This window comes from Halichoerus grypus, chromosome 2 (assembly GCF_964656455.1).
Source record: "Halichoerus grypus chromosome 2, mHalGry1.hap1.1, whole genome shotgun sequence".
NCBI lineage: Eukaryota > Metazoa > Chordata > Mammalia > Carnivora > Phocidae > Halichoerus > Halichoerus grypus.
The window spans coordinates 167814988-167836556 of NC_135713.1; the positions used below are offsets into that span (position 1 = coordinate 167814988).

The window sequence follows — 21569 nt, forward strand, 5'->3', positions numbered from 1 at the left end:
CCCAAGAGAAATGAAAACGTATGTTCACATAAAACTTGTCTGTGAATGTTCGTAAGTAGTATAACTCAAAATAGCCAAAAAGTGGAAACAATCCTAATACCCAACTGGATAAACAAAGCGTGGTATAACCATACAGTGGAATTCAGGCATAAAAAGGGCTGAACTTTGAAAACATTATGCTAAGTGAAAGAAATCAGTCACAAAGACCACACATATTGAACGATCCTATTTATGCGAAATGTCCAAAATAGGCAAATCTATAGAAACAGAAACATTAATGGTTGCCAGGGGCATGGGAAATGAGAGTGATTTGCTAATGGGTACGTTTCTTTTGATGGTGATGAACATGTTCTAAAAAGAAAATTTACTCTGCGAATATACTAAAGACCCTTAAATTGTACACTTTAAATGGGTGAATTATATGATATGTGACATATCATGCCATTTTTTTTAAGTAATAAAAAAACAAAAATTCAGGAGAGTAGTTTCTTCTTGGCAGGGCAGGTAAGGCAGAGAGATGGAATGGGGAGGTGTTTAAGGGCAGCTTCGCAGTGTTGGTTTTATGTTCTACTTCTTAGGCTGGGTTGTGGATACTCTATTCTTTTTTTTTTTTTTAAGATTTTTTATTATTTATTTGAGAGCGAGAGAGAGACAAAGATAGCAACAGAGAGCACGAGGGAGATGAGCGAGCAAGAGCAGGGAGGAGAGGGAGAAGCAGGCTTCCTGTTGAGCAGGGAGCCCGATGCAGGGCTCGATTCCAGGACCCTGGGATCATGACCTGAGCCGAAGGCAGACGCTTAACTGACCGAGCCACCCAGGCACCCATGGATACTTTATTATTCTTAATAACCTCCATCACATATCTTTTATGTATCTCTTAATTAGCTCTGACGCCTTACGCAAGTCACTTAGACCTCTCCTCCTCTAAAAAAGAGGGACACTATCATGTACCTCCTTAGGGCTATTCTTCATAGTAAAGAAACTCTTAGTGTTTCTAAAAAGTGGAAGTTACTATAAACTCCAAAGTGAAAATCTGCTATACTCTCACCTCACTAAAATAACTGTTATTGGTAGATATCCCTCCAGACTCTCCTGGAACATATGAGTAATTTTTTTTTAAGGGGACAATCTTTGACACTGATTTTCACTTAATAAATTGTGAGTATCTTTCAATTATAACCACTCCACTATTCACAGACATTTAGGTTGCTTTCCTTGTAAATACATCTTTGCATCTATAAGCTCAATGACATCTCCAGTCAAAGGGGGGTACATTCAATTTTGAGAAACTGCTCTCCCAGAAAGTCTCTACCCATCTACACTATTATCAAAAGTTTCAGAGTGTCTGTTTCACTACATATGTAACAACTGAAGGAGTTATCACTTTTTTAAAAATGTCAATCTAATGGGGCACCTGGGTGGCTCAGTTGGTTAAGCCTCTGACTTTAGCTCAGGTGATGATCTTGAGGTCCTGGGATGGAGCCCCACTTCAGGCTCAGCAGGGAGTCTGCTTGTTCGTCTCCCTTTGCCCTCCCCCCACTCATGCTCGCTAGCGCTCTCTCTCAAATAAATAAAATCTTTTTTTAAAAAGTCAACCTAGCAGGTTAAAAGTGATATGCTATTTCTGCATTTTTTTGTGAATGAAAATAAGAATCTTTTTAAAATGTGTTTTTTTTTAAGATTTTATTTATTTATTTGAGAGAGAGAGAGAATGAGAGACAGAGAGCATGAGAGGGAGGAGGGTCAGGGGGAGAAGCCGACTCCCTGCTGAGCAGGGAGCCCCATGCGGGACTTGATCCCGGGAGTCCAGGATCATGACCTGAGCCGAAGGCAGTTGCTTAACCAACTGAGCCACCCAGGTGCCCCATCTTTTTAAAATGTTTTTAAACAAATTTTATTTCTTCTACAAACAGCCCATTCTCTAGCTTTTGCCCATTTTTAGTTAGGTTAATCACCCTTACTTCTTATTGATTTTAAGAGCTCTTTAAGTATTCAAGATACTAACTTCTGTCTTTCATATATGTTGCCAATATTTCCCTCCAGCTTATTGTTTTTTTTTTTTCTTTTAGGCTTTCTTATGGTGTATTTTACCAAACACACCTCTTAAATATCTACACAGACAAATCTGATTTTTTTCTTGCTTTGAAGTCAAGGTAGTAAGTCTTTCCCTGTAAATAAAAAAGTTATCCATATTTTCTTATTTTTGGCTTTATTTTTTTACATTTAAGTCTTTAATCCACATGGGACTTTTTGTACATGATAAATATGGATCCAACTTCATCTCTCCCCAACACTAGCTAAACCTCCCAACAAAGATTTAATAAACCAGTGGTGTGTTAAAGCTGGTTCATACTGGCTCCTGAGAGATTATTACATTTCTGGTATTTTGCAAGCTGACTGTGAAACACAGGCATTATTAAAAATTAAATTATATAAACTAACAGTGAAATAAATCATTACTAAAACAAAGGTAATAAATACTCAGAAATCATCACTTCCTAATTATTTTAATATGATTTATGCTCTTAAGGTTAACATCTACGTTACCTGTAGGGTAAAAATACCTTATAATGGTGTGCTACTATGTTTCTTTTTCCAATTCAAGCGTTTGGTGACTTCACACTAGTAGCTTGAAATTGGCCATTACAGGAGTATTTACACCACAGGAATTCGGCAATACCTACAAACCAGGGCTGTTTTATTTTTCAGAGACCCTGTGAAATGTATACCAGCACACCACTGAAATAAGCCATTCTTACTAATTTTAAAGAGGATGGCTAGCACATACTAATCTGTCATTTATTCACAAGTTTATAGCACAAAATAAGGAGCTTAGAATTGAATGTATTTTTTTTTTTCTGTGCTAGCATCAGGGACGGCTTTGGTCTGTTTTGATGTAGGAGATGCGACTTTAGACATAGTTTCTCTTTTTCTAACATGAGATCACAGTTCTGCATTGAGAAATTTATTTTTCCTAAACAATTCAATAGCATTCTTAACTTAAAAGTAGATTACAGAGGGGTACCTGGGTGGCTCAGTTGGTTAAGCATCCGATTCTTGATTTTGGCTTAGATCACAATCTCAGAATCATGAGATTGAGCCCCATATTGGGTGATGCGCTGGGTGTGGTGCCTGCTTAAGCTTCTCTCTCCCTCTCTCTCTGTGCCCCCCCCCAAAAAAAGTAGACTATAGAAAGCAGTAGCAAACCAAGTACTATTTGGGGGGATAGTTGGTTACTGTATACTATTTTTAAATAGGGCTCTTTACTCTTAAAAAAAAAAAACAACCAAATCCCAAAAAACAAAATCACTATCATAGGGCAGTCTGAATACCACTCTCTAAGGGCTCCCTCATAAAAATTCCTGCAGTGCATGAGGAAGTAGGGATCTACATAATGGCAAGGGCCAGCGATAGTATTCTTCTTTCACAGTCACCATCTCATCAAATTTAGCATTAGCAACTTTCAGTGTAACAACAAACAGTAAGTACCCACCAAGAACCACATCTGGCTCTGGAGATAAAATGAGACATGGCCCCAGCCTTCGAAACTCTCATCATTTTCAGTATATCAGTGGGTAGACAATGTGTCATAAGTGGTTATAAGCATTTGCTTTTATTTGCATTGAGAGGGAAAGAAGGGCAGAAACTAATTTTGATTTGTCTAAGAAACAAGCATCTACTTTAAAAGGAAAAAAATCAAGGTATAAAAACTAGTTATTTAGGGCGCCTGGGTGGCTCAGATGGTTAAGCGTCTGCCTTCGGCTCAGGTCATGATCCCAGGGTCCTGGGATCGAGTCCCGCATCGGGCTCCCTGCTAGGCAGGGAGCCTGCTTCTTTCTCTGCCTCTGCCTCTCTGTCTCTCTGACTCTCATGAATAAATAAATAAAATATTAAAAAAAAAAAAAAACTAGTTATTTAAAGTTTGCCCAGGGCGCCTGGGTGGCTCAGTTGGTTAAGTGACTGCCTTCAGCTCAGGTTATGATCCTAGAGTCCCGGGATCGAGTCCCGCATCGGGCTCCCTGCTCAGCAGGGGGTCTGCTTCTCCCTCTGACTCTCTTCCCTCTCGTGCTCTCCGTCTGTCATTCTCTCTCTCAAATAAATAAGTAAAATCCTTAAAAAAAAAAAAAAAAAAAAAGAGGTTTTGGGCGCCTGGGTGGCTCAGATGGTTAAGCGTCTGCCTTCGGCTCAGGTCACGATCCCAGGGTCCTGGGATTGAGCCCCACATCGGGTTCCTGGCTCAGCAGGGAGCCTGCTTCTCCCTCTCCCTCTCTCCCTGCTCATGCTCTCTCTCTCTCTCTCTCTCTGTCTCAAATGAATAAATAAAATCTAAAAAAAAAAAAAAAAAAAATCTTAAAGTTTGCCCACCTACAGAGATAAGCTGATACATGCTGATAACTAGATCTTCAGCATCTACACCAGTTAAACATCACAGTGTCCCCATTTTAATGTCTTTACTGCTGAGGTACTTTAAGAAGTCAACAACTTCTTTCCAGATACTGACATCAACTGTACCAAGTAAACTAGTATCTGCTGCCTATGTATTTCCTTACCTGTCACAAGCCTTTAGATTTGAACTCCAGCTACCTCATTCTAGGTGTTTACGTTATGAAACTATGTAATAGCTGCGTAGATTCAATAAAACAACCCTTTTTGCAAATAAACCAAAAGACTTCACTTTTAAAGACTTGTCAGTTGGTTTCCAGTAAGCATAATATCTCATATTGTAGCCTAGGGAGCAAACACAACAGCTGCCCTTTTCATAGACACAGTTGTGCCTTGATATACAGAGCAATGATTTCAACCACTTCCAATCATTAATGTTTTAGACTTTAAAATCTATTTCTTAGGGATTTGTGCTATATATAGAAATAATCATTACCCTTTGGGAAACAATGGCTCATTTACTGAAAATGAGTTTAACAAAGGAATTATTTGGTACTGAAAAATACAGAGCAGTGAATTGGGTGACACAAATCACAGCATCATCAGCTCATGTGACTAACAGGGTAATTTACTTTAAAAAAAAAAAACTACAATAACTTAAAATTTAGCTTCAACAATGTAATACCCTCAATCATGTCCTCTGTCACAAAACTGTAAAACCAGAAATTAGGTTACTTTGAAAATGCCCCTTTACCCCCAACCTGAGATGAATACCACAAAAAAGAAAAACTTTGCAGAATGGAATATTTCTATTCTGCCTGAAGCCTAGTTTTGACTGGTATATGTTTCAGTTACACATTTGATTCACACTGAATTTTCTTTTAAGTATTAGGAGAATAAATAGCATTCCAAAAGTCACAAGCTTGAAAACTTCCAGTTCCTTCTCTAGTTGGAGAGCTTACAAAACTTAATACATGGAACAAGTTGATGCAGTGACCATAACCCAATCTCAGCAAATTCTGTGGAAATAGCCTCCAACTAGATAAAGCAAAAGTCACAAAATGTTAATCTAGAAGAATGGTTTATGGGTTTATCACTGTTCAATTCTTTCGTATTTTCTGAGGTTTAAAATTTTTCAAAAACTAAAAGAGGGGGGCACAATATTCTCAAAGCAGATACATAACACAATTACATATAATGTGAAAAGATCGAGTTGTTTTCCACCAAAAGCGTTGAGGCTCATGACATTAAACTTTTACCAGAAACCTTAGAGTCACTGGCACATAAAAAGCAACCAATGGAGTAAATATTCTATTTTTTTTTTTAAGATGCACTGTTCCTGGTTTCATTCAGAGTTTTTGTTTTTTATTTGTTTTGGTTTTATAAGAACACTTCCTCCAGTTTCAATGGGCATTAAGTTGAACAGGTATTACTAGTAAAGCAGCAAAAGAGCAAAGGTTTTGGCTCAGCCTCTAACCAGCTGTGTGACCTTGAACAAATCTCTTAGCCTCCCTGGGTCTCAATTTTCCCATTTAAAAAATGAGGCAGTTACACTAGATGCATTCTAAAGTATCTTCCAACTCTCTAATTCCTTTCAAGATAGAGCTCTAGGCTTGTGAGAATGAAAAAAATTAGCTCTCCAAAAAAAAGGTCAAAATCTTTGTAATGTAGTGAAACAAACTGGATACAAAAATGTAAATACCCAATGCAATCATGATCCCAACTCATTATAAATACACTTTCCAGATGTGAAATTGGAAAAAAAAAAATATTTCAAATGCTATCAGTGGCTATCTCTGAGTTGTAGGTTACAACTTTTCTATATTTTTCAAGTTTCCTACAATAAACATACTAGTACTTTAATAATGAGCTGGGAGGAGGGAGTTAAAGAGAAAGGGAAAACCCTCCTTTTATGTGCTAAAGAAAATTTTACATTTGGAAGGCATTCTACAATTTGAATGACTTTTCCAAAAACTACTGGAGCTAATCAGTAAAAAAATCTCTGCGATAGTCACATACCTATCAACAGTCAGACAAAAGCTGTTGGGTTATTTACGCTAAATTAGTAAACTTTAAGGAGGTACTGTATTTTTCAAACTGGTAATAATAATTATGAGAGTCAACACATACCTAGGGCCAGGCACAGTTCTATGACTTTGCATACATATTGATTCATTTAATCCATACAATAACCCCTTTGAAATATATATACTATTACTATCCTCATTTTACACACTATGACCATGAGGCACACAGAGGTTAAATAATTGGCCCACAGCTAGTAAGAGAGCAGAGTCAAAATTTAAATCCAGTCTTAATCATAGTACTGGTTCTTAACTACTAACCCATACAGTCCCTTTGTACTTAAAATTTTGTCCTTCTCCAGTCATTCTTTAACTGCTTTTGTTCTCAAAGTTCTTCTGAACTACTTTTCTTTAAACTGAAAAGAAATAATATGTAAGTACTCGGATAAAAAGACAGGCCAAACTTTTATTAATTTGCTAGCTTAAAATTATGATTCATTTCAAAATCATTACTTCAAAGCTACAAGGAGTATAACTTAATCTCCACACATATCGCTAGGTAAATAATACTGTAACATCTGTGGAATTAAACAGAATTAATTGCTAAGAGTAATAATGGAATTTATTGTTTGGAAATATTGTTGAAAATATTGTTTTAATACAAGGAAGGCACTTTAATTGATATTCTTTGTCCTCCTGAATCTTCTGGGAAAAGAGCCCCTTAAACTAACTGTTGTACCTTTCTAAAATGTCTAACATAATGAAATATTTTAAAGTGTATTGTAATTAATTATTTTGATTTTTAAAAGGATACACATAATATTTGTTTTGAACACTGGCTTTAATACCCACCCAGTTAACTTCATAATGACCCCAATTCCTGCAACATGCAGAACCTGGGAAAAGGAAAAACCAACAAATTAAACATGGCTGAAGTTCTCACCTAATTCTCTTAGGCAATTCAAACACAAACCAAGTATACCTGTGTCCCTTTTTCTGCACAGTACCTATATTACTTGCCAATTGTTTTGGCTTTTGGATTACTTTGAATAAAGCTCAAATTTCCCCACATCTGTATTACCAAATTTTTAGCCATGTCAAGGTAAATATAGAAATCCATAGTTTTCCTATTTTTAAAAACTAAAATGAGAGAGAGGTAGAGAAGAAAGGGGAAAAAAAACTTTGCACAGGCTGCCTGTTAACTTAGATGTGCAATGAGATAATCACCCGATAATTGCACCCTCTGGGTACTTCTGTACTGGTAAGATAATAAAGTGAAACAAAGTCACCTGGTTTATTTCAATTTACTTACACAATTTGCAAATCTGCAGCTCTCTGCCATGGTACATTAAGAAAATTAGCATGTAAGAAAAATCACCTGCTTATGCAAATTGGAGGATGGTTTTTATCCATGCAGACAGAAAAAAAAAAATAGCTGCAATCTGGGTCAAATGACTAATTTTACCTATTTGTTCAAATGTCTCTCTTCACCTTTACTCTGTAGCTCAGAGCAAGAATTTTAGGTCAAGGAATGGATAAACAAAAAGTTTCTATGTTGTCCATTCCCCGTAAGGAGTTTGCTGCCTGACAATACTGAACCCTACACTACTGAAATTGAAAACAAGACCGAGAACTTTATCTAGATAAAAAAACCCACAACACTGAGAGAGGAAAGAAATCAATGGAGGATATCTGATCTAACTGGGAAGGAAAGCAAACATGGCAAGGATCAGGTACCAATTTTACCTTCTGGTACCTTAGGCGAACAAGGCTTCAGAAAAGAAAAGGTAAAAACTCCAAATAATTCAGGGCAGACGGGACAACTTCTCTACAGAGAACATTATTCCACTTTGTTCTATAAATGCACCCGGTCAAGATCTTCTAAGTCTGATATAAGTTAGATGAATGCGTTCTTGGTTATTAATGACTGCCTTCCCAGCATCTGTTGCTGGAATTCATCCTTCCCACTTAAAACTGACTCCATTTCCAGGTCCAGGGTGGACCTGATTGCTCCAAAAGTAATTCTAACTCTACTGATATCATTGGTTCAGAAATCAGTATACAACCCAACAAAGCCCAAAGAGACTCTAGTACTGTGCTGGACAATAAGGTAGTCAGTACACTTTGTATGAAAAAAAAAAAGAATGTAAAATATCTAATTAATAATTTTCATAGTGGGGCGCCTGGGTGGCTCAGTTATTAAGCATCTGCCTTCGGCTCAGGTCATGATCCCCATGTCCTAGGATTGAGCCCCGCATCGGGCTCCCTACTCAGCGGAAAGCCTGCTTCTCTCTCTCCCTCTCCCACTCCCCCTGCTTGTGTTCCCTCTCTCGCTGTGTCTCTCTCTGTCAAAGAAATAAAATCTTAAAATAATAATAATAATAATTTTCATAGTAATAACATGCTGAAATGACAGTATTTTGGCTATACAGAGTTAAATAAAAATATATTACTAAAGCTAATTTCACCTGTTTCTTTTCACATTTTTAAATGTGGCCACCAGAAAATTTAAAATCACATATGTGGCTTGCATTATATATCTACTGGACAGTGCTGCTGGTTTGCTGAGGGCTTCTGTGAAAATGCTCCCTTCCTATTGTGGAAGAGCTTTAGGAAGTCACACTCTAGCTCTGTCTCTGGGCATTGTATGCCCTAAATGGCTACAGCCTTAAAGCTGTGACACAGCTCATTTTGTGGGAGGTCAATCTGCAAACTAGTAAATTCCCTACCCAAATTCAGAATTTAAAAGAGATTCCTTAAAAAAAAAAAAAGAGAGAGAGAGATTCCTAAAAACAAAATATTGCAAATCAACTTGCTAATGTAAGCACTGGCCCCCAAATCATCTTACCTGATTACCCCCACACACAAAAAAAAAGACAAAATATTTAATATTAAACTTTATTTAAAATTTTAAAAATCACTCCAAATATTTAGGAAAGCAAGAAAATAAATCTAAAACGCTAAAAGGTAAAGTATTACCAGAAAAACAGTATCAAATTTACATTTAGGAAGGAAATGATTGCCCATTTGCAAATAGGCAGGCTCTTCATAACTAAATATGTATAATCCTTACCAATAAGCCAACAGAAGAAAAGAAATGTCTTGGACAAACTGCACATTTAAAATCTGATCCCAAATTTGAAAACTCTATGAAAGTCACCACATTGGAATAGGGTTACATTTATCTCATTCTTCCTTTAAACAATTTTAGAAGCTATTCAACATCTGTATTCCTGAAGAAAGGTGTTGTATGGTCGCTAACAGACTTGACTTGCCCACAAATAAAGCTACAATGCTTTATAAATATTAATGCAATTTTATAATAGAAACTTAGGAAACAAAGGATTTTATAAATGAGGAAACCAAGACCCAGAAAACTTAAATAACTTTATCAAGGTCATAGGGTTGTTGGCAGCAAGGCAGGACCAGAAACTTTCCTAACAAGTTTAGTTGACTACTCTTTTACCCTGTCATTAAAAAAATTCTTCCCAAGGAAATGGCACCTTGAACATGATAAACGCTAAGTTCTCTGGTTATTAGACTAGAAATAAAAACTTGGGATTTGGGAGAATTTTATTAATAATAAAACAGAGTGCTGCTAATACTTAAGACATTCTTTAGAATCGGGCGCCTGGGTGGCTCAGTTGGTTAAGCGACTGCCCTCGGCTCGGGTCATGATCCTGGAGTCCTGGGATCGAGTCCCACATCGGGCTCCCTGCTCGGCAGGGAGTCTGCTTCTCCCTCTGCCCTCTTCCCTCTCGTGCTCTCTGTCTCTCATTCTCTCTCTCTCAAATAAATAAATAAAATCTTTAAAAAAAAAAAAAAAAAAAAAAAGACATTCTTTAGAATCAAATATATATATACACACATAGAGAGAAAAAAAATCACACACACAACTGTTCTCTCAAATGCCATCAATGATCCACCTGTTAAATTCAATGGCCTTTTCTCCCCCTCATTTTCTTTGACTTTTTAATCTGCACCCAAGATCACTCCCATCTTCCTAACATTCTTCTGCCATGCGTAGGTTGTCAATCACTATGAACACATTTTCCTATCTGACTGCCCTTTAGTTCTGCCTCCAATAATTTCCACCTACAACTGAGAACATTCCCTAAGGCTCAGACCTCAGCTACCTCCACTCTTCTATTTACATGTCTAAATATATACATATATCTCTCTGAAAAAGTCACTCTCTTAAAAACTTTCAATGGTTGCCATTCCCAGTGTTTCAACTTTTTTTCATTATCACCCCCTCCAAGGAGCCTTTTTAGACATTTTTCCCCCCAATCAGACTCCCCATGAAATTTTAATACCATATATGGCATATAGATATGCCATATATTTGTATATGTATATATGTGCTTTATCTATAAGAAGTGTTAAGATTTTGTCCCTCTCCCAGTGGTCTCTTCAGCAGAACACTCCAACTTCAGGGCCCAGCTTTAGTTTGTGCCTCCACCCTATCACCTCCCACCCTCTCCACTGCACTTTAATTTCAGTAACTCCAGCCCTACAGTCTCCTGCGTAGGAACCCATCCATCTAGAATGCTCTTCCCCATCAGCTCTCGTTCTTAAAACTCAGTTGAGGTATTACCTCTTCTAGAAAGCATGCATACCTTCCACAGAAATCCCTCCCCTATGTTCCCATAATATCCATGGAATATCTCTATTGAGTCATATCTACTACTACATATCGACTACTATTGCATCAATGGCAATGAATTATAATTATCCATTTACAAGTCTCTTTCTTCCACTAGATCATAATCTTCTTTAAATCCCTCTCATCTAGCACAGTGCCTGGGAAATAATAACCTATAAATAAGTATTGTAAGAACAAGTGAAAATATATCCTTAATGGCTTTTTGTTTTTTTTTTAAGATTTCACTTATTTATTTGACAGAGAGAGCACAAGCAGGGGGAGCAGCAGTGAGTGGGAGAAGCAGGCTCCCTGTGAAGCAGAGAGCTCGATGCAGGCTTGATTCTAGGACCCTAGGATCATGACCTGAGCTGAAGGCAGACGCTTAACCAATTGAGCCACCCAGGCACCCCTATCCTTATGTTTTTATTTCAAATTGAGTTTCAACTCTCCATCAAGACTCGCTGAAAGCAGGGATGTATTATTTTGCACACTGTTTACTTAACTGTAAGCTCCTTTAGGGCAATATCATGACTTAAAAACAACTCTATATGCCAGTACAAGCACAGAACAGATAATAGCAGAAGCTTGACAGAGTTTGTAAAATTATTTTTAGAAATAAATATCCTCATTAGTGCCTAAAGTAGTGCTGGGCCATAGCAGGTTGATAATAAAAATACACTGACTAGTGAGTTCCAACAATGTCAAAACCTTTTGTCTGATAGTAAATATGATTCAATTAGCCAAACTAATTCAAAACACAGATATGAAGCTACGTGTAGGTAAAGACTGACAATCATAATCAATGACAGACATCACTGTACACACTCCCTCTACTCACACCATTATAATTAACTGTTAGAGTGCAACTCAATAGTTTCCTTAGTTTCCTTTTCATAATGTCAGAGTGCTAGAATTTTTTCTAATGTCTCTTTGCTAGGTACCTTAGAACTACCAACTAAGTCTATGATGACTTTTCACATGCTTATTGACAGTATTACAACCGTTGCTTCAGGCACTCTCTGTGTTACCTCCAAGCAACAACTGGATCAAACTGACAAGTTAGGAAATCATTGTTGATCTGCATTAGATGACCCAATCAACAAATAATTCACTGGAGTATTATGGATGACAGGGAATCATAAATAACCCAAATAGAACTTTATAATGAAAGAGCTTCTACCCAATGACTTCTTTTCGTTTGGTTGGATGACAAATGGAAAAGTTTCTTTGGCCTTGACAATTTCCACCAAAGAAATCAGATTAGCATAAAAAAGAAACATACATTACATAAAGAGTTGATTCTTGAACTGCTAGGACACCAGCAAATCTAATAAAAACCACGAAGAATAGTCACTCAATTCTATAATACAGAAGTCAGTGAAAACTCTAATATAGCAAGTTGTAAAGATAATGAAATATTCCAATACTGGATTAGAGGATGGACTTCTATATCATGGTACAATATTTCTATAATTGCTCATGCTTTGAGGGTAAAGCCACAGAAACCCCAGAACTTCGATTCAAACATATATTCAGTTAATACATTTTGCAAATATTCTTCTTCTAGCAAGCATTTGAAAGGTAACTTTATCTGCCCCCATCTTTTTTTCAGGACATGCACCGGGGGCTAAAAAAGTTGGATGTAGGGGCGCCTGAGTGGCTCAGTCGGTTAAGCGCCTGTCTTCTGCCCAGGTCATGATCCCAGGGTCCTGGGATTGAGCCCTGCATCGAGCTCCCTGCTTAGTGGGGAGCCTGCTTCTCCCTCTCCCTCTGCCGCTTCCCCTTCTTGTGCTCTCTCTTGTTCTCTCTCTTTCAAATAAGTAAATAAATGAATAAATAAAATCTTTAAAAAAAGAAGTTGCGTGTAATTTTGAAGGATATTGTTGTTTTAGCCTGTTTGAAAAGGCAATTTTTTCTGAAATGTTTTTTCTTAATAAAAAATATTTATCTTCTTTCCGTCTAAGCTAATAATCGTTAATATAAAATTTCTGCCCAAGAGTAAAACGAGTTTCTTTTGCTGTGTTGTGAATAAAATGAGTTCTCCTGTTGTATTGTGGCTTTGTTTTATTTTTGGTTTTTGAATATAATCTGGAAAAATCTTGTCAGGAGCCTAAGCACAAAATGACTTCCAACGTTAAAGGCTATAGAGTTTGTATCGCCAAGAAACCAGTTCAATATCATTAGATTGGTTACTTCTATTCTCTCCCTTTGACTTCTCTACTTCATGACCATGAACCTGCAGTTTCTAAAAGTAAGTTCGTTTGTAGTTAAAATTAACAATATATTTTCACATTTCTAGTTTCACACGGATGCTTTGTTATGTCTAGAAGAGCGACCGTTTCCTTTTTATGGTGCAGGCTCTCTTCTTCAAAGCTCTTTTCACAAAGCAGAGTACCCCCCTCCCCAAGAATCCAGCTGTGGCAGTTAATCCTGGCTGATAGAGAAACTTCTCAATACTACAAATTCTTAACCTGTAAAACACAGTTAACAGAATACACTCCAGTGTACTTTCTGACGCAACTAACTCTAGGATTTTCCCCAAACATATCCCAAAAGCATTCCCCATTTTTCCAAATTAAAGTTGGCTATTTGAGGAGTAAAAGGACCAAAAAAAAAATCAGAAAAAAATGATGCCTCTAATTTTCACAAGATGAGCAAGCTAAATGATATCTGCCATGCATGAGGATTTACACTGAATAATTTTTCATTAAAACACACATATTTCCCCCACCTCACTGGGATCTTCTTTAGCAATTCACACTCCTTCATCCAAACACAAGTAAAATGAGTTTCCACTAAAGCTGAACTTTGACGATAAGAATGTCCTTCATTTGTTACATTCTGAGAAGAAAAAATTAATTTCCTTCCCACTATGTAAATCCATAATACTTTCTAAAACAGTGCAGATGAACTGACTAGAACATCTGCCAAGTCCATACAAACATGTATTTTATATATTTAATGTGTTTGTTTTTAATTATTAATTAATAGCAGATATATAGCACATAGATAGCACAACTAAGGGGCACTTTATGGTATCTGAAGTCATGCCTCCAAAAATAGTCTGCATGTTGTTGATTTCACCTGATAAATCTGGCTATACATGAAGCCACTTCTGCATACATTAACACAACAGGTTTTTTCTACCAACAATAACTACAATAAAAACAGCTAACATTTACTGAATGCTTACTGTATACTATACACTGTAATCATTGGTTTACAAAGATTACCTCATTTAATCCTCATACCAATCCTAGGAGAGGTGCTATTATTATCCTCATTTTATAATGAGGAATAGAGAGATTAAACAATTTATTAGGATGACACAGCTAGTAAGTAACTAAGTATCACTACAGTGATGCTTAGGTTTTGAAAGACTGACATAAAAGTAACCCGCTGAAGGTATTAGAATAATAAAATTCAAAGTTCTCCAACTTTATTTGGAGTACAAAGAGAACAAACCAAACAAACCCCAGGATCTTTGATCTTTCAATTAATCAGATAAATTAAAAACCAAAACACTATATTCTAAGTAGAAGCTTTTCCCAGACTCATTATCAAGGTGGCACTATGTGCCATTAATCCAATCAATATTTCAGGTTGTCAATGTCAAAACTGCCTGAGTTTAGCAGTCCTCAAACCTCTCTCATGTGGTCAACTTCCTCCAACTCTCAAAAATACGCACTTCGTGAGTCCCTGAAGCCTTATGCTGTAATACTCTTTGTTCTAAGGTTGTCACATTTTTAAGCACTGCATACTCACTTTCCTCTGGCAAATGTGAACTACGGACAAATATATATTTATATTATCCTCACCAAATGACTGAGGTTTCTGTTTGTGGGTTGTTTTGTGTTTTGGTTTTGCATTATGAAAATGTCCCTATGAGCATCTGAAGCCTTTGACATCTGATAAAGGAAAGTCAAATTATATATGATGCTTTGATAACCCATGAACAATATTCTATCATTGGAATGAATGTATCTCAGGCTACCTCATGATCATATTACCAGGTAAACTGGAACCCTTACTTTGAGATAAAACACAGAAGACAGTTGTTAATGAAACCTTAATTGAACTGTCAAAGCACCATCTTTACCAGCAAGCTAATAGGTAATTCACTACTTTTACACGACTGTCCAATACTGATAAGTTATTCCACTAGTTAAAGTCAGCAGAGAGATAAATCGACTAAATTGTTCAGTGATAAATCTGACTGGTAAAATGCTATACCACTTCTGCAAATATCTTTCCGGGTCTACACAGAGGAAAAACAGTATCTCTCAAAATTACATGCAATGTTTTCAGCCATCAGTTAGTAATTTTGGTGCATGTCCAGAAAAAGACATGAGAGCAAATACAGTTTCCTTTTGTGTAGCATGCCAAAAGAAAAATACTTGCAAAATGCATTAAACAAATAGAAGAATCTAAGTGAATCTTATGATGCCCAAGTAGTCATATGGTGTTTTAATCGAATGATGTATCACTGGGAAAATATTTTTATGTCCCATTTTAATCATTTTAGAAAATAGTTTCAGGTTCATTAGGTATTCTCTAAATTAAAAAGAAAAATTCTGGTTCAGACAGTTAATATATAAAAAACCTCACTAATCTCTTTAGCTTGGGTTTCAGAATACTAGTGCAATTCATTCTAGTTTGGTGTTCAAATCTCTAGTTTTAACAATTTTACTCAGGTCATATAGCAGTTAAATTCCAAATATAATAAGCAATTCAGACAGCAAGTCATCAATATGTAAATATAAAAATAGAAAAGCATTTGCATACTAAAACACACACCTGGAACTCTTCCTTTTTTCATACTGAATTGTACTTCACCTGTAACAACTGATTAAAAACACTCAATGCAGCTAACCGGAAAAACCTGGTTAAAGAAGAAAGAACAACCTGACCAGGAGATCAAGTAATCAAACAGCAAAGATTGCACAGCACTGTGCTAAGCGCAGGGGAGAAAAAGATGTACTCTGGTAGACAGTCCATACCCTCAAGGGGCTTACAAATGTAGTGAGACGAGGCAAACACAAAACAACTGGTGTACAATAGAAGATGCTGTACAGAAGGAGGTACACTTCAAGTACAAGGAACAAACTCTGCCTGTGATGGAAGGCGTCAATCAATAAGAGAATCTAGGATGGATTCAAATCAAAACCATTCGGTTTTTCATATGTAAGTACTTCAGAATAGCCACTACCAGAATGCTTGCTGTGGGAGATGTTTCAGCACTCCAGTTCCTCGCCTTTTTCCCCTTAAAAAGAATCTTTTCCTTTAGCACAGACTTGAAGTGAAAACTTCTACAAGTCATATCATCATTTGAGAGAAATGTAGAACAGTTTTAGAATATAATCAAGAATGCTGCAATCCACTCCCCCTCCGGTAGCTCTAGTTCTTAGCGTTGTATGTAAAGCAATAAAATGCAAGAGAGCATCCAGGTCTAAGAAAATCCAAATTCTCAGTCGGTAGATGACAAAATTTAAAGCAAGGAACAACCTTTTTCCCGTCCACACCCCCCAGGCCCCATAGCTTTGAAATCCTCAAGGGTTAGGCAAGGAATGGAAGTTCACAGTGCAATCCCTGAGGATAGGATATGGAAGAGACGAAGACAGGAACAGACAGGTCCCTGAGCAGATGAAGAGGCACCATTACCGGCTACGGCTACACTCTTTCCCACCAGGAATCCCATACACCTTGGAGGGAGCACTGCAGCAGCAACCTCCTTGGAGAGCTAGCTGGGAAAACACTAGACCCGACTAGTTTAAAAACAAAAACGAAAACAGATCACTTTGTAGTCTAGATTATAAAATCTGAAATATAAAGATGGCCAGATATAACGCAAACATGATACTTGTATCAATTATAGCCTGAACAACAATGACAAAAGGAGACATTTACCAGGCTAGTTCCAAAGAGTTCATTTTCCTGTGGTGATGGGGGCTTTTCTAGACATCAACAAGAATCTATTTTTGAATGCACTGAAAACATCAATTCATTTGTCAACACCAGATTACTTAAACCTTGAGAAAAAAAATTCAGTTTGTTCTAGTTTTGATAGCAACAGGACCTACAATGATAAATTCATTTTATTATAAACTACTAATCTTACTAAGAAGAGCAAATAGACAAAATGTGGCATTTAAGAAGTGCTCAGACTTTTTAAAATACCCTAACACTAGCAAAGTGAAGCAGTTTCATATGTTTAAAAAAGTATACTACAGCAACCAACCAAGGGATAACAGCAACTTAAGAGGCACTAAATGACACTAAATGACACTAAAACATTACACCGAATGTGGGCCACGGCATAGCTACAGTCTACTGACCTCATTTGTGGTACTCATGTGTGATGCTATATTTAATGCTTTCTTATCAAAAAGCTAAAGCTACATACTTCCCAACTGTAGCTTTATGGTTTAAAATAAACCACTCAAGCAACGACTTAACTGGTTCAAGTTTGAACCCTATCTTCCTTCTGGGGATGAAGATCACAAATTAAGGAATGAAAAGGCAAAAAGGAGAGCAAAGTAGTTATGCAGAGTATGACCCAGTGACAAGACTATTATAAGGAATCAAGTTTGGGTCATTTGCAACATCTGCTGCAATCGGGCAACTGATTCAAACTCCATCAAACCTAAGAGATGACCAAGGTCTGTAGGAATACACATTTCATACATCCACCTAATGATCCTACATTCAGTGGCTTGCTTAGGCTCTAAACCAAAAGTTTGGTAGACAGCAAACATGTGTGTGACTCCTCAGAGGGTGTTCTCCCATAATTTGCCAGGACTCGAAAGCATAAACCCAGCCAGCCAACACACTGGGCCTCTGGGTGAGGGTGGCTTCCTCCAGTTGAGTCGCTCCACTCTGGTCAACATGGAGAAAAGCATGACAGATGACTCGCCCAATCACAACCGTGAGAAGAAACCACGAGAAGTTGTGTTCTTCTTTTGATACTCACCAGACAACACCAAAGGCTCCATATCCGATAGGTCTATCCGGCTCAATATCCAGCTGCTGTTGTGGATGATGCGAGTGTTGATGGTGGTGCGCCTTAACTGTAGCAGCTGCGGCAGCCTGTACCTGAGCTGGGGCTGCTGCAGCTGGTCCAGGAGCCTGACCCGGTGCGGGTGATGGGAAATATGGCTGTTGTTGCCCAGGGTTTAACATGGCTGCAGCTGCGGCCGCCGCTGCGGCTGCCGCAGCTGCCGAAGAGGTATGCTGCTGTACAGGGTGTACAGCGGCAGCCGACCCCGGATGAAGATGGTGTTGAGGGTGGTGGTGGTGGTGAAGGTGAGGAGGAGGGAGGTGTGGAAGGTGGTGGTGATGGTGGTGGTGGTGACCTGCTGCTGCTGCAGATGTACCGCCATTGTAAGCCGCCATCATTTTTGCGTTGGCTCTTGCGCCACAAAGAGACATTCAAAAAAAATGCCCTTTGATTGGAAAGCAAACTGGGTCAAGCTGTCATTTGGCCATTTAAAAATGAAGAAAAACCACTCACTCCACCTCAAAAAACATGGAGCGCAACTGGCTTTATGTCTTCATCAGTCAATCCAAACAAGTTAGAGGATCTTGGTGTTTAGTTTTGGGGTGAGCGTGTGTGGAAGGGTGTGGATTGCCAAAAAAAGAAAAGAAAAGGAAAAAGAAAAAGAAAAGAAAAAGGAAAAAGGGACCCCTTCCCCCCAGGTTTCCTGCCACAAGTGGGTACTAAAACTCCATCCTTAATTGGGGGGAGGTTCCAACTTTGAATGTGGGAATAAAGGCCAAACCTCCCGACCCCCTGAACTCCACACACGAAAAGGATCAGGTAACACGCCACCCTTGGAATCTTGTAAGAGGGTTGACTCATCTACCCCTTCCATTCCCACATCCTTTTCTAAACACCTACCACCTCCTCAAAAATACAATTTTAAAAAATTCCAACCACCCCAAATTCAAAAGATGGGGGGAAATTTTCAGGGAAACCAGCTTCCCCCCCTCGAACTCTCAGGCCTTCCTACATCTCCCCCTACTCCTAGTCAGGTTGACCTGATTGGAGGGGGGTACTAAACTTTCCAGAACAGAAAAGAGCCAGGGAAGGAGGCAGGAGGGATAGGGTGAGCAGAGGAGGCGACAGGGCAGGACGGAGAGGAGAAAGAGAACCGGGGCAAAGTGAAGGTAAGGAGGTGCAGGGAGGAATGAAAGAGAGGTGGGCAGCACTCGGACGCCCAGACAGAGGGAACCGCCCCGGGATGAGGTTAGGGTCCCGGGGCCAAAGAATAGGAGCCCCGGGAGGCGGGCGGGGTGCAGTCGGAAGCGGGCTGACTCCTGCCCCCGCCGCCGGCTGCTTCTGCTGAGGAGGGTTGGGGGGGAGAGCGGGTGGGTCCCCCCGCGCGACGGCCCCCGCAGGGCTCAAGGCTGCTCCGTCTCCCCCCCCTCCCCCCCACCCGGCTTCCCGTCCCCGCGGCCGCTTTCTCCTCAGTCGCTGCCGGCCGCTTTCTCCTCAGCCGCCGCCTCCTCAGCCGCCGGTGCCGCCGCGGCCGGACTCACCTCCCCTAGCAAAGCCGGATAGAGCGGAGCCAGCGGCGGACACGCGCAACCAGCCACCGAGGCCCCGCCCCCGCCTCACTCTGACCGGCTGCCCTAGCCAATCCACGCCCACCTGTCTGCGTCTGCCTCCAATCCTGGGCCCGTAGCTTCAGACAGGCGCACTGTTCGGCCAGTGGCAACAAGGTGTGGGTCTCCTGGGGAAATCCCGCCCCCGATCCGGGATGGGCAGATAGAGGGACCAATCAAAAGGCAGAGTTTGGCCTGACCGACAAGACTAAAAGCGAATTAAAACCCAAAGATCTCCGTGACATTTTCTTTCGCCTCTCTCCTCTTTTCTTTTTCTTCTTTTATTTTTTTGGCAGGAGCAGGAAGCTGCGTGCTAATCCCGCCCGCAAAAGCTGGAAGAGAGGGTGGAATAAAAGAACCAATCATGAGCGGGGGACCAAGACCAGAGCAACCAATCCTTGGCTTGAAGACGAAGTGGGATGGGACTGGGGCCAGATAGACACTTGATTTGACAAATGGAAAAAAAGATTGATCTCGGTCCCACCCTTCAGGTCTCCTATAGGTCAGGATTGTGGAGAATTCGCTGTCGTATCAGCGACGACCTCTTCGGGGGCGGGGCCAACGGGAAGGGGTGTGGTCTAAGGAAAGTGGGCGGGACTGAGGCCAAGAAGGCGGAGTCCAAATCGTCGCTGGTCCATTGATAGGAGCCATGTCCTATCCCTTCTTAAGTCATCAAGTGTGGAGAAGAAATAGGGGGAGCAAAAAGGGATGTCGAACTTCAGAAACTCAAGGTCCAAGGTTACTCAACAAGGAAGTCACAGAAGAAACTCAGAAGACCCATAGTACATAGCCTATGGCTGGTCCTCCATGGCTAATCCTGATCTTTGCAAAAAGAAGTGATGTCTCCAGCATTCACCACTTCACTCTCAGTGGATGATAAGGCTATTGATACAAACTAAAGCAACAAAAATCATAAACTTAACCACAAAGATCGTAATTTTCTCTGGTATTTTCTAATTTTTCGTCATTGAAATCTTACTAAAATAACATCTTTCACATAACCTCACTTATCTGAATTTTCTTTTAAAATATGAAATAATAAGCTCACAGAACCTTATCCTTATGAAAAGTGCACTCAGAACCCTGGAGATCATCTTTGATTTCTCTTTGCCTGCCCACTCCTAATCAGTCATCAACTTTTAAACACTTCTAAACACCCTCCTTTCTCCCCAGTTACCACAATATTACCCTAATTTATGTCACTAGCATCTTTTAACGCATCTCCCTGCCTGCAGGCTCGCACGCCTCTATTCCAGCCTCCACTGAGAGTATAGCAATCTTTTAAAAACACAAGTCTGACCATGCCCCCACCTTTGAAAAAAGTCAGTAATAGCCCTGCTTGATCTGGTTCTCATCTTGCTCAATGACCTTATCTATCACCTCCACCCTCTATACTTCAGACATTCTGAACTTTCAGTTCCACAAATGGTTTGTGGCTTCCAAGGCTTCATGCATATCTTTGGCCCCAAACACTCCCCACCTACCCTCTACTCCTTTAATTTACCTTTCAGATGAATTTTACTTTTCACATAAATTTTACCTTTTTCTTTTTTCTGGAAAAATTTTCCTGACTCTGTTGTAGAGTATTTATCTCTGTTATGTATCTCCATTGCACTGCCTCCCTCATAATGCTGAAAACTCTATATTTTAATTGTTTACTGAGTTTGACCAGGACCAAAAGCTTGTCTGTCCACTCTATGCTGTATGGCCAGTTCCTGGAGCAGTGTCTAAAAGGTGGAGACACTTAATAAGGAGTTGCATGAATTAATGAGTGCAGGGGTGGTGGATACCAATCCAAGCTCTGCCGTTTACTAGCTCTGGGACTTGGGCAGTTTAACTAACCTTCTTCAGTCTCAGTTGCCTCAACTGAAAATGAAGATAAAGTGTGCCTCATCAAGTCGAGTTGAGTATTA

At 39.3% G+C, this 21569-nt stretch overlaps 1 protein-coding gene across 1 annotated transcript in view; it reads right to left on the reverse strand.

Moving 5' to 3' along the window:
- The window catches only part of NLK (nemo like kinase), a 174214-nt gene extending 154590 nt beyond the window's left edge, over positions 1-19624 (reverse strand). The window contains exon 1 of the mRNA XM_036122542.2: positions 18023-19624. Coding sequence (XP_035978435.1) covers positions 18023-18480 — 458 coding nt within the window. The 5' untranslated portion in view covers positions 18481-19624. The remainder of the gene's footprint in view (positions 1-18022) is intronic.
- Positions 19625-21569: the final 1945 nt, after the last annotated feature.